Genomic DNA, 17,842 nt, shown 5'->3' with positions numbered 1-17,842 from the left:
GGTATGTGTAAATAGTAGATGCAGAAGAGGTTGCTCAACTAATGAGTATCGATTTTGTAAAATCAATCTCATGCATGCAACATTAAGCTCGGAGTCACCTTTACATTGGGTGAAGAAACTTAGGTGCACAAGAAGGAGGTAATAGAACTGTTGCACAAAATGAGTAAGAATTTGAGTCTTAGCACAGGGAAAATTCCACAGGACTGGAAAGAATGTATGATAATCCCATTGCACAACAGTGGTGCAAAGACTGATGTTTCTAGCTATCAGCTTATCAGTATCTCTGGAGTGGTGGCGAAGATTTTGTAAAAAGTAGGTAAGCGATCACATACAGAAACAGGTTGACAGAGAGAGAGATTCTGTACTTTGCAATGAATAGCGTGGGTTTATTAAGGAAGGACATGTGTGGATAACTTGTTCACATTTTATAATAATGTCATGGTTGAGTTAGACAAGAATGGATACACCATGATAATTTTGGACTATGCTATGCTAGGGCTACTACTTTTGACAGGATGCAGTTATGCTGTAGTTTAAAATGAAGGATATGGAATTGGATTATGAGTTATTAGCTTGGATAAAAGGATGGCTGACTGACAGATATAAAAAATATGGGGTATGTGAGTCTACAAGATTTGAGGTGATCAGTGGTGTACTCCAGGGATCAGTCCTTGGCTCATTGTAATTAGGCAGGGTCATTAGGAATGTGATTTGTACTATTTGCAGAATGATTTGAATAAGCTGGAATTGTGAGAATGTGAAATTGGTGACTGTTAGCGCTGTTAGTAAATGTAAGCTATGCAACCTTGATGTAATGAGATCCAGTGGTGTATTATGTTAGAAGTATTATACTAGAAGAAATGATCAGACTATTGATTAATTAAATATGCCTTTCTTTGCTTCACTAAGTGAAGCAAGGAAAGTTTGCACATGAAGTGTCTTCACGACTGGGCTACTTGTATATAGAGGCTAATAACCTCACCACAATTGCTTTAGTATCCTATAAAGTAAAACACACATCCTTTTGAGTGTATATAATGCTATACATTATGGGAAGGGCTACTACCCAGACTAGTTATGATCTTTATTGAGATATGTTAAATTGCAGGGACACTTCTCTAAAAACTCTGAGTGATCTACAAGATCACTCAAAATCTCACTGAGTGATCCTAAAGGATGACTACTAAACTCATCACTCTTGCCTGAATCACTTCAGGACAGGAAACTCAGCACTGGCCTCACCCAGTGACAGGCAAACACCAGCCACCATGCAGAACCACTCCATACCTCAATAAAGGTTGAAACCAGTTTGGGTAGTGTCCCTTCCCATAATACATAGCATTATGCACACATGAAAGGATGCATAGTTTGCATTATGGGATATTAAGCCAATTGATGTGAAGTCATTGCCCTCTATATACAAGTAGCCCAGTCGTGAAGATACTTCACATGTAAACTTTATTTGCTTGTACTTGGATAAAAAAATTAAACCAAGAATATAATTTCCTGGCATCTTTGATTTATAGTTTAACCAGATGAAAAAACTTTCAACAGGTTAGGGATCTTGGAGTTTTTAGTAGATAGAAAGCTGAAGTTCATGAGCCATATAGCAAAGATTGCACATACAACTCTGAGGATAATTGCAATACTGAAACAAACATTAACATGTAAAGATAGATGTTGAGGTTATTTTGCCTCTGTACAAGGCTTTAATATATGCCCTCATCTGGACTTATGCACTGATCTGGTATAGGGTGCAAATTAGAGTGTTAAAGATGTATTGGTACTGCAATGTACCAATACATGATGGATTGCACACACAAGCAAACAGAAGAAAGAGGGGGGGTGATGTGATGGACCTACGAATTCTTTCAGAAAGGATCATACAGAATACCAGCAGATGGAATTTTTAATTTTATGGAGAGTAGGGTTAGGACAAGAAACGTTGAGAATGAATGCAGTCAAGAAAGAAGTAAGGTAGATTTTTCTATCATGGAGCAGCCATAATGGCTTACCTTTAAAGGTGGCAAGTATAGAATGTGGTGACTAGATTCTCATATCATTTCGTTATGTTGTTTAATGATGGCAATTTGACTTTGCTGAAATATTAATTAAATTTTTCTGATTAATAAATATTCTATGTTGTAATTTCCTTATAAAATACCAATATTAATTGTATTAATATTAGAATATTAATACAATTTATTAAGCCGGCCTGGTTGGCCGAGTGGATAGAGTATCCAGTCGAAAGGCTGCTGGTTCGAATCCCACCATGGGCATGGATGTTTGTTATTGTCTGTGGAAATACCCATGGTGGTCGACAGTAGATGGAGTTGGTGTAGTTGCAGTCAGATGGTGATTCAAGCATGGAGACGGAGTAGTAGAACAGGTGCCTGCCCTCCCTCCCTCAATGAGTCCCTGGACGTGTCAAATAATAATAATAACCAGTGGTGTACTGGAAGGATCAGTCCTTGGTTCATTGCTATTAAATTTATACATTAATGTTATTGGGAAGGGTTTGCAGGAGGCATACAGCTTCTTGCTGATGATGCAAAGATAGGCAGGGTAATCAGAAATGCATCTGATATTCAGTACCCTCAGAATGATTTAAGTGGGCTGGAATTGTGGGCATGTGAAAATGGCTTGAATCAGTTCAATGTAGATATAAAGAGAGCCAATGGTATTATATTATACTAGAAGAAACTGATCAGGCTGGGGATAAATTAAATATGCTAAAAAATTATATTCTTAACTTAATCCTTCACAACTGGGCTATTTGTATATAGAGGCTAATGACCTTGCCTTGGTATCCATAATGCAAAACACACACATCCTTTTATGTATGCATTATGGGAAGGGCTACTATCCAGTCCAGTTTTGACATTTATTGAGGTATGTTAAATTAGCAGGGATACCTCTCCAGAAACTCTTGAGTGATCTATAAGATCACTCCTGTGAGAATGTGAAAATTGCTATCAGTTAAATATTAGTAAACATAAAGAAATATGCGATGGTGTATTATAATGCCAAGATTATGCTAGAAGAAACTGATCAGGCCAAGGATCTTGGAATTTTCAATAGAAAATTGAAGTTCAGGTGCTATACAGCAAAGATTACAAATACAACTCAGGATAATTGGAATGGTGAAACAAACATTGATATGTAATGGAAGTAATTTTGCCTCTTTACAAGGTCTTGTTGAGGCCTCACTTAGACTATTATTATAATTATGTGACACCTACAGGGAGTCCAAAGACTCATCGAGGGAGAGTGTGCCAACAGCATAGAACGATTAAACCCCTTCCAACTACTAACCGTGCTCAAACTTGCTTAACTTTTTGCTGAGCCATTAATAACAGAGGCTCAACCAATCGACCACTCTTTGCTGTGCAGGTCTGGATCTCCTGGTTACTGTGTTGATTCTGATACAGTGGAGAGAATGCAGAGGAGAGTGTTAAAAATGATATCAGGATTGTGTAACACAGATTATGAAGACATTGAGAATTTGTGGACTGCAGACACTAACAAACAGGAGAAAAAGGGGTGGTATGATTAATACAAACTTCTGAAAGGGTCATCAAATGATATCTGTTTATGAAGGGTGGGAAAAGACGAGAGGGCATTCCTTGGAAGTTGAGTTTGAATGTGTTAAGAGGGACTGGAGAGAGAGGAGAGAAAGTTTCTGCTTTTTTGGTTTTCTTTCAACTCTTGCATTGATAAACTAGGTAGATGTTCTGCAGTTCCATACACACAAACAAACATTCAATACCTCCATTGATTTTCAACAGAAAAGATTAGAATAATCTTGTCTAGTTTGGATACCTTAATCTCTTGGTCCATTGCACTTCTGCAATTGTTTTGAAGGGTTGTGCTCCAAAGATTACTCCAGTTTAATGTTGTCTTTTCACACTGTGTTATTCTTCTGATTATACTTTAGTTAAATTAACCTGTATTTAACTTTTTCTTAAGAAGAAGAAGACAAATTTTTACTAACAAATGGCAGTTTTATTTCTCTCATTTCATTCCTTTCTAAGTAATGAAGAAGTCTGTTAACATCAAATTCTACTTTACCTCGAAACTTCTCAAATAATATACTGATTGCCAGTGGCTAATCCCATCAAGAAGTTTAGAAAAACTCAGGTAGTTGCACTTAGTATATTTAAAGCATTTAATGAGGTTTGGTATAAATTCCTTATGTATTAACTTCCATCTTGATCTCTCTTTAGCAATTGACTTGCTAGTGTTTTCTCCAATCACACATGTATGACAGTGAATAGATCTGCTTATCTTCACATTTTACAGCCACTGCTTTGATACCATTAGACTTTATTCTTTCACATTCTTCTGAATATCAGTTACTTTCTTGATTGAGAAAAAATAATATTCATAAAAGCACACTGCCATCCTTTTTATCTAACAAACTGTACACTATGCAAATGAACAAAACTTCTACATTGTACTTCATTTTCTGTTGGGAATGCATTAAAAAAAAGGATAATGTACTCCATTCAGAGCAAGTAATTATTTCACTATATCACTTGCATAATATTTAAATGAGTTACATATTTTGCAAGTTGGATAATATAAATAAGTAATTTTGAGTTTAACTCAAAATTATATAACTTGATATTATTTCATGACATGAAATTTTATATTCCAAATGTAGATCTAGTATAATTAAAGTATGATCGCTTTGAAATTTTGGGAAGCAAATCTTTATTAAGTAACCATTGTCTCAAATTGCTGTTGTATGACTTGCAATATGATATACTAGGAAGTCTATGAGATGGAGTTTCACATCCTATTAATATTTCTTCAATATTTTCCTAATCCTTTTTTTTTTACTTCTCTCCAGTATATTGTATTTATACTATATAAGTATAGTTGATCTTTTGGAGTTATCTTTAATGCTTTTAACTAGTTTTATTTTATTTTTATGTGTATCTGCTGATAGTTTATGAAATCAGTTTGCTGCTTAAAATTTGCATATTTATTAGCATGTATTTTATTTCTAAATCACTTGTAATTTCTTTATAGTTATGCTCTTCAGTTGGTCTTAAGCCATCATATTACATATCATTGAAGACATTGATGCTAAAGGTAAGAGAGAAAACTTTTATTACAACTTAAAATAAACTCTACTCTTTGGACTTCACCCCCCCCCCACCACCACCAAAAAAAAAAAAAGAGAGAAAGACAGAAATTTCTCATCCATTAATAACATTACTTTTTTTCATATCCCTCCAGTAATATGAACTGTGCCCTATAACCTTGACTCAACTTCATCTTTGCTTCTTAGGCTAAACAGCTTGTCATGGCCAAGTAACTTTGTCATATAAACTTAATTAATATTGTTAATCTGATTTATGCAGCAGCTTTTAATTAATCTTCTAGACGTTTTGTGTGGCAAAAAGAAAAAAAAAAACTGTTTTTCCTGGATGTAAAACCCTGCCATCTCTGGATGAGACCAGCTAACTCACCTTTGGTTGAAAAGATCTTATAGAGATCGTATTCTAGACAGAATTTCTACCCTGATCTTTCTAACTGAAGAACATCCTTAATACTAGCAGTGTTTTCGAAGCTGTCTGTGACCTATCATTGTAGTGAAAAATTTTGAATTTACAGATGAGAGGAATAACTTTTTTATTCCAGTATTTCTTTTCTCGGGTCCAAATAGAACCCAAAGAAAGACCATTATAAGTTCATTTCTAGTCATCGACTAGAAAAACGTTTTCTAAGTCTTTCTTTGACATGCTCCCGAGTTAGTCAAGCTCTGGCATGGGCAAGTAAGGTTTTTTCTACCAGAAAGTCTGGCTTTTAATTCCGTAACTCAAAATAATCAATTGCAGAACTCACACTGTTTGCTTTACTCCTTTTGTGAAATAAAAGGCATGAGTGGATTTTTATTTATTTATTTTTTAAGTATGTAGTTTGGGAAATTAAAGTATATCTTCAGATTTCAACAAGGCCATCCTTGTCTGGTGTGATACTACCACTCTGTGTATTGAAAACTTGAAAAAAATCTGTTTGGTCTCTAGAGCAAAGTTATTTCTTCATTATTAGATAATCTGCTTTTTGTTTAAAACCTTCAAATGGCTTGGATTTTTATAAAAATTATATGGTCAAACAAATAACACCTTAAGAGTTAAAGCTGTATAACTGAGAGGAGACCTCCACATAGCTTTTGAAGGAATGCGGAGAACTGACCAGGGCTTCTGACCTAATATCCAATCCTCACCTTCTCGTGGTGCACCCTGTTGGGTATCTACGTGGATACTGAACGAACGAGGATTGGCTGGCAGTTTGGAATTTTGCTGACCAAATTGTATTCTTATTGGCTTAAACCAAAATACAAAATGATGGTACAACATGACAAAATTTCATGCTGGCTGGGGCGTCACCTGGATAAACAAGGCCCCCATTGTTTTCACCAGGGAACCAGGGCAAACAGCGAAAAGTCAGCTACTGGAACAAATCTGAAAACACACCCCAAACTCAACATCACCAGAGTTAAAGATTGGTACTATTAACATAAGAAGCCTGAATGGCAAAGAAATGGAACTATAGAAGAATTGGATAAGTCCCAGATTGACATAATAGAGGTGACTGAAACAAAAAAAGATAAAAACTGGTGAGATCTTTCTAAGCAATAAATACAAAATTTTATATTCAGGCAATGACAATCCAGGAAAAGAAGGAGTAGCCATAGTATTCAACACTAAATACAAGGCTAATCTTCTTGAATGACAGGCAGTCTCAAGTAGAGTGATGTGGGCAAATATCAGAATAGGGAACTGGACAATGAGACTTATTTGTGCCTATGGTCCCACAGAAGGTTTTACTAAGGTAGAAGCGGTATAATTTTTTGTGGCTTTAGAGAAAGGAAAAGTTGGTCCTTGTTGAGAATCTTAATAGCAGAGTAGGAAATAATTGTCAGACATACAAAAATATTTTGGGAAAATTTGGAGAAAAGAACAAAGCTAATAATAATGGCAAATACCTGTTGGATTTCTCCTCAAACACCATGTTCCAACTTAAAAATGTGCACAAATTCACATGGAGAGACGAGGCAGGGAATAAGAAAAGTCTCATTGACTATGTTATTGTTGATAGTGATGTTTTCTCCCTGGTGCAGGACACCAGAGTGCACAGAGGATCTCAAACTGGAAGTGATCACCATTTAGTCTTGAGGAGGATAAAATTGAGTTCCATATTGAAAAGAACATGTAAGAAAGTTTTAAAGCAAATAAAAATTGAGCAGCTCCCAGTTGTGAACTGTAGACTAAAATACACAAACATTATTCAAGAAAAAATGAAAGAGTTTGAGAACAGGAACCAAACCTTGGAGATTCGGTTGAAGCCTTAAAGAAAACCCTAATTGATTCAGTCAGAGAGATATGTGGTGAGGTTGTCTGCAAGGATGATAGAAAAATCGGAACTTCATGGTGGACACAGGAAGGTAAAGAGGCAGTGAAGGAAAAGAAGAAAGCATATCAAAAGTTCCTGGCAAATAAGTGAGCTTGTGCTCTTAGAGAATACAGTGACAAATGTAAGAAAGCTAAACACTGTGTAAAACTAGCTAAATAAAAGTCATCGGAGGACTTTGGCAAGAACATAGAAAATCAATATCAAGAAGGTGGCAAAATATTCTGGAGGTTGTTGAAGAAGTTTAGAAATGGAGGAAAGAATGCTGTAAAAGGAGTTAGAGATGATAAAAGTGACATGAAAACATGAGAAAATGATATCCTTGAAGTATGAAGTAATTAGTATTATTATTATTACTACAGGCAACTCCAAGGAGTCCTTGGACTTATCGAGGGAAATCCTAAACATCATGTCCATCGCAACTATTCGACATTCGCACAGTATCTATCATATTTTTCCTTGAATTCATTCACTGTCATAGCACCCACAACAGACTGGCAGCTTATTCCATTCATTCACCACTCTAAAAGTAAAAAACCCAGCTCTAACACCCTTACTAACCACACTCTTGCCCAGCTTCCATGGATGTCCTCTAGTCCTCCCACCACCAATCCTGTTCTCAAAAATATCCTCTGAATTAATCCTATAGAAACACTTCGGCAATTTGAATGTCTCAATCATATCTCTCCTTTTCCACCAATCAACCAATTTCTGCAACCCACAAATCTTCAACCTGTTTTCATAAGTTTCATTCCATAGACCTGCTATCATCTTGGTCACTCTCCTCTGGATCCTCTCAACCTCATCCCCATCAAGAAGAAACCTAGGTGACCAGATCTGGGCACAGTAATCAAGATGGGGTCTTATCAAGGCTCGATACAGAGGAATGATAACTTGCTTATCTCTGCTCGTCAAAGTATTCTTCAGCATCCAAGTGATTTGATGAGCTGATTTAGCCACTTTTGCGATGTGCCCCTCCTAAACTCATAACCTCATAAAATGCATAACCTTACATTTTGTCACATTAAATTGACATCCATTCTCCTTAGCCCACACCTTCAATCTAACCAAATCATCCTGCAAAATTTTGACATCTTCTGCATTCACTATTGCCCTACCTAACTTAGCATCATCAGCGAACAAATGAACCGTTCTTCTCAAATCCTTCCCTATATCGTTAATGAACAAATTAAACAGCAGTGGTCCCAGAACAGGACCCTGCGGCACACCACTAGTCACAGGCCGTCTTTTGGACTCTACTCCTGAGTAAACTACCCTCTGGTATTGAAAATTTATTTTTCACTTGGTTAGACTATAATAAATTTAGTTTAATCCTTTATCCAAGCGTGAACAAACAAAGTTTGCACCTGAAAGTATCTTCAGGACTGGGGTAAGGTGGTACAACACCGGGCAACTCGTTGCAAATGTGGAGCAAGCTAACATCACTCCTATCTCAGTATCTCCCATAATGCAAAACACATCTCCTTGCGGATATGTATAATGTCATGCATTAATGGAAGGGCCACTACCCAGACTAGTTTCGACCTTTATTGAGGTCTCTTCAGTGGGAGCCAGGCCCAAGAGGAGATACCAGGCAGAAGCATTAGCAAGGTCATCTCTAGCTATAGGAGTTGCCAAACGGTGTGCCACCTTTTTATTATATTACTCTGGATTTAGAGAAAGATGTTGAAAATTTATTTTTCACTTGGTTAGACTATAATAAATTTAGTTTAATCCTTTATCCAAGTGTGATCAAACAAAGTTTGCACCTGAAAGTATCTTCAGAACTGGGGTAAGGTGGTACAACACCGAGCAACCTGTTGCAAAGGTGGAGCCAGCTAACATCACTCCTATTTCAGTATCTCCCATAATGCAAAACACATCTTGCAACGAGTTGCCCGGTGTACCACCTAACCCCAGTCCTGAAGATACTTTCAGGTGCAAACTTTGTTTGTTCACATTTGGATAAAGGATCAAACTAAAAATATTATACTCTCTGGTATCTCTCCATCAACCACCCTCCTCCATCTCACCAACCCTATATCCATTCGCATATGTTACAATTTATGGATTAGACTTCAATGTGGTATCCTGTCAAAGGCCTTAGCCAGGTCCAGCAGTATCAGTGTAAACCCATTACCCTTATCCAGTTCAGCCGTCAGTATGTTATAAAACCTGAGCAAGTTACCGAGGCATGATCTACCCTTCATAAACCCATGCTGTCCCCCATACAGTATCTCATTTTCATCAATCCATTTCTGTATTTTACCCTTGACTACTTTCTCCAAGACCTTGACAACGACTCCTGATATGCTGATTGATCGGTAATTTGCAACAGTTGTCTTGGATCCTCCTTTATGCAGTGGAACTATTTTCTCCTCTTTCCACCCCCTTCGGGACTAAACCAGACCCGAGACTCAGATTAAACAATAATGTCAAGGGCACTGACAATTCTTTAGCTGCTTCACTTAAGACCTGTGCTGATATACCATCCAATCCCACAGATGTATTCACATTAAGGGTCTGTAATAGACTATTCACCTCCACTTCATTCACCACAATTCCCATATAAACTAATGGTTCCTTCATTCCTTCCACGTCACCACCTGGATGATATACTCTTGCAAAGTGCTCACTCAGTAATTCCACTATATCGACTGATTCGGTGACCTCCCTACCATCAGTGTTCCTTAAAATCATTCTGCCATGTACAGTTTTTCTTTTACTAGCAGCATATTGAAAGAACTGTTCGTGATTCTCTTTAGCTTGCATGGCTAATTTGTCCGCGCAGTTAGCCTAGTGGCTTTGCGCTTCGCAACCATATGCCTCGGGAAGGAGTGTCCTAGGTTCGATTCCCGTCGGAGACGTGAGGAGCTGAAGGATCTTCCTCAGCCATAGCCAAGTTAGCCGGTCTTGGGCACGGGCAGTAGGGTTTTTCCGCCAGTTTATCTGGTGTTTTTCATCCCGCAAGCAGGCAAACCGGTCTCGTGAACACACAGGGATACAGCCAAGAATTCCTTGAGGCATAGGAGTGACCATTCTATCCTCGAATTTCGGTTACGAAATCTAAGCATGCTTGGAAGGTTGTGGGCCTTAAAGGCCTGTTAAAGCCATTGGGATAGATAGATAGATAGCTTGCATGGCTAATTTCCTTTCATAATCCGTTTTTGCCTTTCTCACCACACTCGTTACCCTTATGGCCTGCACTCTATACCGTTCATGTGCCTGCAGGTCACCTTTCTCCTTAAATTCCTTCCATAGTTGTTTCTTTTTTTGCAACTTAAATTTAATGGTGTTATTCATCCATTTAACCCCTACTTGATTTACTATTCGGACTCTAGGTGATGGAATAGATGGTGGAGATAGTATGCATAAACAAACTGCCATAACCTCCTGCAAATGCTCCTTGACCACTTCCCATGCCCTATCAACATCCAGCCCTTGCAGTTTTACATGTCATGGCACTGAACCAAGCAATTTCCTAAGCTTGTCATACTTGCCAGCTCGGTAATTCCACATGTACCGTCTTAATCGAAAATTTCACACATTTAGCCACCTTCCAAGTCAAGACCCTGTGATCACTCTCACCAATAGGTGGTAACACGGTCATATTCATTACAGTCAAATTCTTAGATGCTATTACTAGGTCAAGTACTCTCTAACCCCTAGTATTTTCAATTACATGCTGTCTCAGATAGTTATCCCTTAATAATTGAATAAAATCCATTTCCTTCCTCACATGTGTCCTCTCCTCCTTCCAATCAATGTTACCATAGTTGAAATCCCCCATAATAATTACCCTTCTTCCACTCATTTCATCAATTTGTTTATACATACTATCTCCACCATCTATTCCATCACCTGGTCTATAGCAGCACCCAACTGTACATTTTGTTCCGTTAGTCTCAATCTCACACCAAATAGCCTCAAATGAGCTGCTTTCACTATTCTGCAATACAACTTCTATTCTCCTTGGCTGCAGTTCATCAGCTATCATCAATAACACTCCTCTCCCCCATTTTATTCTCTCTGTCAGCCTTGTTTCACTAATGCCAATAACCTGTGGCCAAGAAGAGCCAACCAAGGCCAGAAATTCTTCCTTCTTGTTCCTAATACTCCTGGCATTAGTATACATGAATGCAGAGGTCCATTTGTCCCACCCCTATCTTGATGTGTTATACTAACTATCCCATTCTGATTTTTTGTCCTTTGTACTGGCTCGGGCACATTATAAACATTCTTACACTCAACTGCCTCACTGATGTCTGCATATCCACTTCCTCCCCCCTCCCCCCTTAATAGTTCTAGTTTCCCGGATTTTGCACATCAACTCTCACTTTACTCAGCAACACTTATTCCAGTCTTCGCACACCAAATCCATTCAAATGTAAGCCATCCATCTTGTCCAAATCCTTTCGCCCATCAAACTCACTCCACACATCCACATACTCCACACCACACTGTCTGTATAACCTGCGCATAAAGTCATTTGCAATTATTGCCCTCCTTCTAAACTCTAATTACTTTGTAAAATTGCTAAATGAAACAAGCAGTGATAGCACAATGATAAAAAACACTCAACAGGCATACAGTCAGGAATACATATCCATACTTGAAGTAGAAAAAGCCATCAAAGGCTTGAAATGTGGAAAGGCAGCAGAAGTAGATGATATTCAACCAGAAATGCTGAAGTATTGTGTTATAAAAGTCTTACAGTGGCTACACTGCATAGTTCAGAAGGCCTGGACAGAAGGATGAATTCCCGATGATTGGAGTAGAGCTCTCATAGTACCCATATATATAAAAAGGGAAATAAAACTGAATGTGAGAATTAAAGAGGTATTTCCCTACTGAGTGTTCCTGGTAAGATTTATGCAAGTATACTTGAGAAACGGTTGAGAAGAATTGTGGAAGAAAAGCTTGGTGAAGAACAAGCTGGATTCAGGCCAAATAGAGGCTGTCAGGATCAGATCTTCACTTTACGACAAATAGTTGAGAAAGCATGGAAATATAACATAGATCTGTATTTAAGTTTTGTTGATCTGAAAAAAGGCACATGACAAGGTGCCAAGAGAGAAGCTATTCAATATGCTACAGTTATATGGTGTCAAGGGGACATTATATCAAGCAACACTTAGTCTTTATTTGAGTTGTAAGTCAGCAGTTAAAACTGAAGGAAGTACAGGAAGATGGTTTAATGTTAACTCTGGTGTCTGACAAGGATGTACATTATCCCCTCTGCTATTCACTATCTATAAGGATCACATTATGAAGGAAAGTGGTATTAAACATGATATCAAAATTGGAGATGTTAACATCAGCGCTTTGCTTTATGCAGACGATGTCATACTTCTAAATAAATCCACTACAAGTTTGCAAGATTCCCTGTCTAAATTGAATAACTATTGTAATAGATATGGTATGAAGGTCAGCAATAAAAAGACAAAGACAATGAAAATAGGCAGAATCATTGAAAATGTCAACTGCGTTGTGAACGGAGAACCTGTGGAACAAGAAAGACATTTCAGCTGCTTAGGCACGGTTTTAAGTGAAGATGGTAAATTAAATATGGAAATAGACAACAGAATCAACAAAGCTGGTATGGTAGGAAGTCAATCGAATAAATTCATATGGAATAAGAAGCAGTTAATCGGAAGACTAAATTAGCTGTATACAAGACAGTGTTCAAACCAGTTTTAATTTATGGATCTGAGAGCTGGGTCAGAAGTAAAACACTTGACCAAAGATAGAGACTGCAGATATGAGAGTCCTGAGAAAGATTAAAGGCATGAACAAATGGCATCATTGGCAATATCATATTAAAAATGAGGATATTAGGAAAGAACTTGACATTGTCAAGTTCTTTCCTAATATCCTCATATTCAGGAATGCGTTAACAGAGCTAATCTCAGGTGGTAGGGTCACTTAAACAGAATGGACGAGGAAAGATTAGAAAAACAAGTGTTCTCTGCCAGGTTGGCAATAAAACGACCCAAAGGAAGACCAAGATATAGGTGGATTGATACAGTACGAAGTGCCTTAGACAATAGAAATATGAGATCTGATAATGTTGGAGTCTTGTAACAATGTAAATTTTTCATGGAGTACTGTCATATCCTGTACACCCCTTGAGGGTACATGGCAGGAATTTGATGATGATGATGACAGTGGTCAGTTGCACTCTTGCTACAACTGACACTCGACCCCTGATACAAAAGTGCTGACTAAATGGTTGTGATATGTATAAAATATATTGTTCAAATTGCAATAAATGTTGGTCTATCTAGCATCAGATAACTGGCTTCTGTTTCATTTCAAATAGAGTGAAGCTAGTTTGAGTACTTATATCGATCTTTGTTTATCTGTCTGCATTGTTGTGTTGTGAAACATTATAATAGTGATTTATCATGAAATATCATGTATGATCTTAAAAATATCTGGGGAGGGTCAAGAAAATCCAAGCCACTTAATTCTTTGTTTTAGTACAGAAAGCTGAAAGGAATTTAGTAAGAAAATATGTCCAACAAAAATGTTTTCATGAAGAAGGATGTCGTTGCCTCCATGGCATGCACCAACCAACATAAAAAAAAATATATCTGTTGTAATTTTTAAAAAAACTGATATATATATATATATATATATATGTTAAAGATACCAAGTCATTTTAAATCTGGTTTTACTCCATTTCCCAAGTAAGCAAACAGACAAATATAAGTGAAGTTTGCGCCTGCACATAATGCAAGTCTAGTTGACCCTGCAGGTAGTGCAAGACCAAGGTAACTCATGGTAAAAGTAGAATAAGCTCTGATCACTAATCTATACATTTACCCATAATGCAAAGCACATCTCCTCCAGTAGATGTATGATGCTTTGTATACATCTCCTCCAGGAGATGTGCTTTGCATTATGGGTAAATGTTAAGATTAGTGATCAGAGCTTATTCTACTTTTACCATGAGTTACCTTGGTCTTGCACTACCTGCAGGGTCAGCTAGACTTGCATTACGTGCAGGCGCACACTTGACTTATATTTGTCTGTTTGCTTACTTGGAAAATGGAGTAAAACCAGGTTTAAAATGACTTGGTATCTTTAACATTTATTATACCAAAGGTAAAATACTTTCTACACACACACACACACACATATATATGACAGAATGATCATTGACTCGGTTAACATACATAGTTTTATGAAGAATTAAATGACTAGAACTGAGATTTAAGTAAAAAGGTTTTAATATAAACACACTACTAGTTTCAGCCTGTAACAGCCTTCTTCGGGTGACATTATAAAAGAAAAAACACTAAACATTGAGGGTTAAAAGACTATGAACAACACAGACAGTCTTTATACTTTTTTTATACTTTCTTTATACTCTTTATATGTTTTTTCTTTTATAATGTCACCTGAAGAAGACTGTTACAGGCCGAAACTAGTAGTGTGTTTATATTAAAACCTTTTTACTTAAATCTCGGTTCTAGTCATTTAATTCTTCATAAAACTATATATATATATATATATATATATACTGTAAAAACCCTTTTTTACACTTTTCAGAGGACTGATGGAAAAAAAGTGTAAATAGCAGGAAATATAAAAAAAACATTAAAAAAAATGCTAAAAGATGACTTACTGCTAGTATGTGAGTCTACATACTAGATTACAAAATTTAATAACTGAAAATAAATGAATTTACAATTACTTACATTTATCTATTTTAAAAAATCTTTAATTGTTGATTGTTTTTGCTTTTTTTTTTTTTTTGACATAGTGCCAGATTGCTTTGCATTGAATTCAGTACTTGACCTGTTTTTTACTATCGTGTTCAAAGTGGACATGGAGAATCCAAGATCTTTTGCTAAATGGACACATGTTCCGGCATGCCAATCTACACCTCACAGAATTGCCATCTTTTCTTCTACCGAAATACATTTTCTCTCTTTTTTCTCCATGTTACTAACATGGATAATCCACCACCGCAACTTGAAAGCAACTTTCACACGCTAAATTACGTAGCAGAAATTCTGCAATATCAATTCGTACTGTGATTGAAAAATGACGGTATCGCTCATCACTACATTACTGCTGCAAGCATGCAAGTCACCGTGATGGCTGAAACGAAACCACAACTGAAAGCAATGCCATCTGGGAATAGAAATGCACAGATTTCCGCAGAAATCGATTCGAAAATCAGTATTGTCACCTGAGAAAAAAATGCAAATCACTGGAAATAAGGTCCACATCAAATTGTTAATGGCGGGAAAACAATATATCGTAAGAATAGGCCTTAAAACGGGACCAACAGAAAATGACGTAAATGGTAGGAAAACGTAAATTGCAGGAATGTAAAAACGGGATTTTACTGTATATATATTTAAAAATTAATAATTATACTGACTAAGAACACCGAGAAAGGTAAGAAAACTTTAATATAACACAACTAGTTTTGTTGGAACTCCGACTTTTTCAGGTGTGTAAATAATAACAAAAAACTTGAAAAATAACAAGGTAAAAAACATGGACTTCTCAAATTAACAAAATAGGAATAGCAACAGTCATTTTTGAACTGGTGTCCACGTGGCAGGACTAGCGTGAGTTGTAAGTGGTGGCAACTGATTTGAGAGCGCCAGAACTCAATCACTGCACTGTGGGCATCAGGCAAACTGTAGCTTAAATTGTTGTTTATGTGTGATGGGTCCAGAACTATCTTTTTTGATTCTACGATACATCTCTCAAGTTCGTCACCGCATTTATAGATATTGGTCGTAAGATTCCAGTCTATCTGGTGTTGAAGTTCTTCTAGATTAGAGTTAGCAGAGAAAAGAACATGACTGGAGAGTGAGTGCGTTTGCACAGGTTCTTTTGTAAGAGATGTCACGCTGATGTTCCTCAAGACGTAGTGAAATACACTTATCAGTCTGTCCATAATAAGATTTACTGCGGTTGCAGGTGACTTTATAAACTCCTGGAAACTGAAGCTGGTTGTGTTTTGGTTTGGGGCGACTTAGAAAAGAACAAAGCTTTGGTAGGGTAGTGAAGTAGGTTTTAATGTTGAATTTCTTCATTATTTCGGCCAGTTTTGGAGATAGAGAGCTTATGAACAGCAATTGGATGTGAGTAATAGGATCGGAGTTATCTTCTTGTCGAGGTTGGATACGTAGATGTTTAGTGATGCTTCAAGAAGAATAGCCGTTGTTTAAGAATGTGCTTTTCAGATGGGTGAGTTCTGTTTGAAGGTCTTCTTCTACTGAAATAAGAGATCTTGCTCAACGGGCCAGAGTGGAAATAATACCAAATTTCTGTGGAGGGAAGTGATGAGAAGAGGCATGCAAGTATCTATCTGTGTGAGTAATTTTTCAAAAAATCGAAAATTTAAGACAATCAGGCATTCCAGTAATCTTCAAGTCCAATAAAGTGAGGATGCCGTTCATCTCTAGTTCGGACGTGAATTCGATGTTCTGGTGTTGATTATTTAAATGATCTAGAAAGGTTTGTAGCTCCTCTAGACCATATTCCCGGATAAGGAAAATGTCATCCATGTATCGCAGCCACAGTTTAGGTTTTAATGTTGCATTTGAAATAGCTCTCTGTTCAAAGTCTTCTAGGAAAATATTGGCTAAGACCGGAGATAATGGGCCGCCCATAGCTAAGCCGCTGGTTTGTTTATATATTTTTCCTTCAAAAGAGAAATAGCCGGAGTTTATGCAGTGCGTTAATAGAACAAACTTTTTTTTGGAAAACTTTGTTTTCTAATGTCTTCTCTTCTCTAAAAGAGATGCTTTGGAAAATAACCTGAGTTCATCCTTAGACAACAGTGCTTGGAATGAGGTTAAAAACATCAGCTCACACCGTGCTTCTAGATCTTAACACATCAATAAATTAACTCTCATCAGGAAATTCAGTTGACTCAGACAGGAACAAACTCGTCAATCTCCTATTGGTGTAGAAAACCTGGAAAATGTTGTGATTAACAAATACTCACATACCCTTTCTTCAGCAGAAATAAGCGTTCTTTCTGAAGGGCTGAACTTCGACCCGACTCCCACTTCCATTCTTAAGGAACTCTTTCTAACCAAAGTAGAAAAGGCTGTCTCACATTTACTCAGACAAACTGCGAACCTACTCAGAATTGAAGCTATTTTTACCATAAACAACAGTTATCGTCCTGCAGATAATTTATTCTTGGCTAAAACAAGAGCTGTCCACCATCTTCGTAATAACAACAATATCATTATCCTACCTGCAGACAAAGGGAATGCAACTGTAGTCTTAGACAGATCTGATTACCGTTCCAAGATCAATAGTTTATTAATATCTAATACCTACTCTCTCTTACAAAGTCACCCTACGAGGGAGCTTCATAACCATACCAACAACTTTCTCAGCTCTACTTCAGAAATTTAGACACACCAGAATA

The 17,842-nt window shown here is 37.1% G+C and overlaps 1 protein-coding gene across 1 annotated transcript in view; it reads left to right on the top strand.

Moving 5' to 3' along the window:
- LOC150102631 (transcriptional adapter 2-beta-like) overlaps positions 1-17,842 on the top strand; it is a 348,460-nt gene that overhangs the window by 284,235 nt on the left and 46,383 nt on the right. Inside the window, exon 18 of the mRNA XM_090398716.1 lies at positions 5,038-5,100. Within this exon, the coding sequence (XP_090254842.1) occupies positions 5,038-5,100 (63 nt within the window). The remainder of the gene's footprint in view (positions 1-5,037; positions 5,101-17,842) is intronic.

This window comes from Typopeltis vanoorti, chromosome 10 (assembly GCF_054136105.1).
Source record: "Typopeltis vanoorti isolate ZY-2024b chromosome 10, IOZ_Tvanoo_1.0, whole genome shotgun sequence".
Lineage (NCBI taxonomy): Eukaryota > Metazoa > Arthropoda > Arachnida > Uropygi > Thelyphonidae > Typopeltis > Typopeltis vanoorti.
The sequence above is the reverse complement of the archived record's forward strand: the minus strand, read 5'-3'. Positions and strand labels throughout refer to the sequence as shown.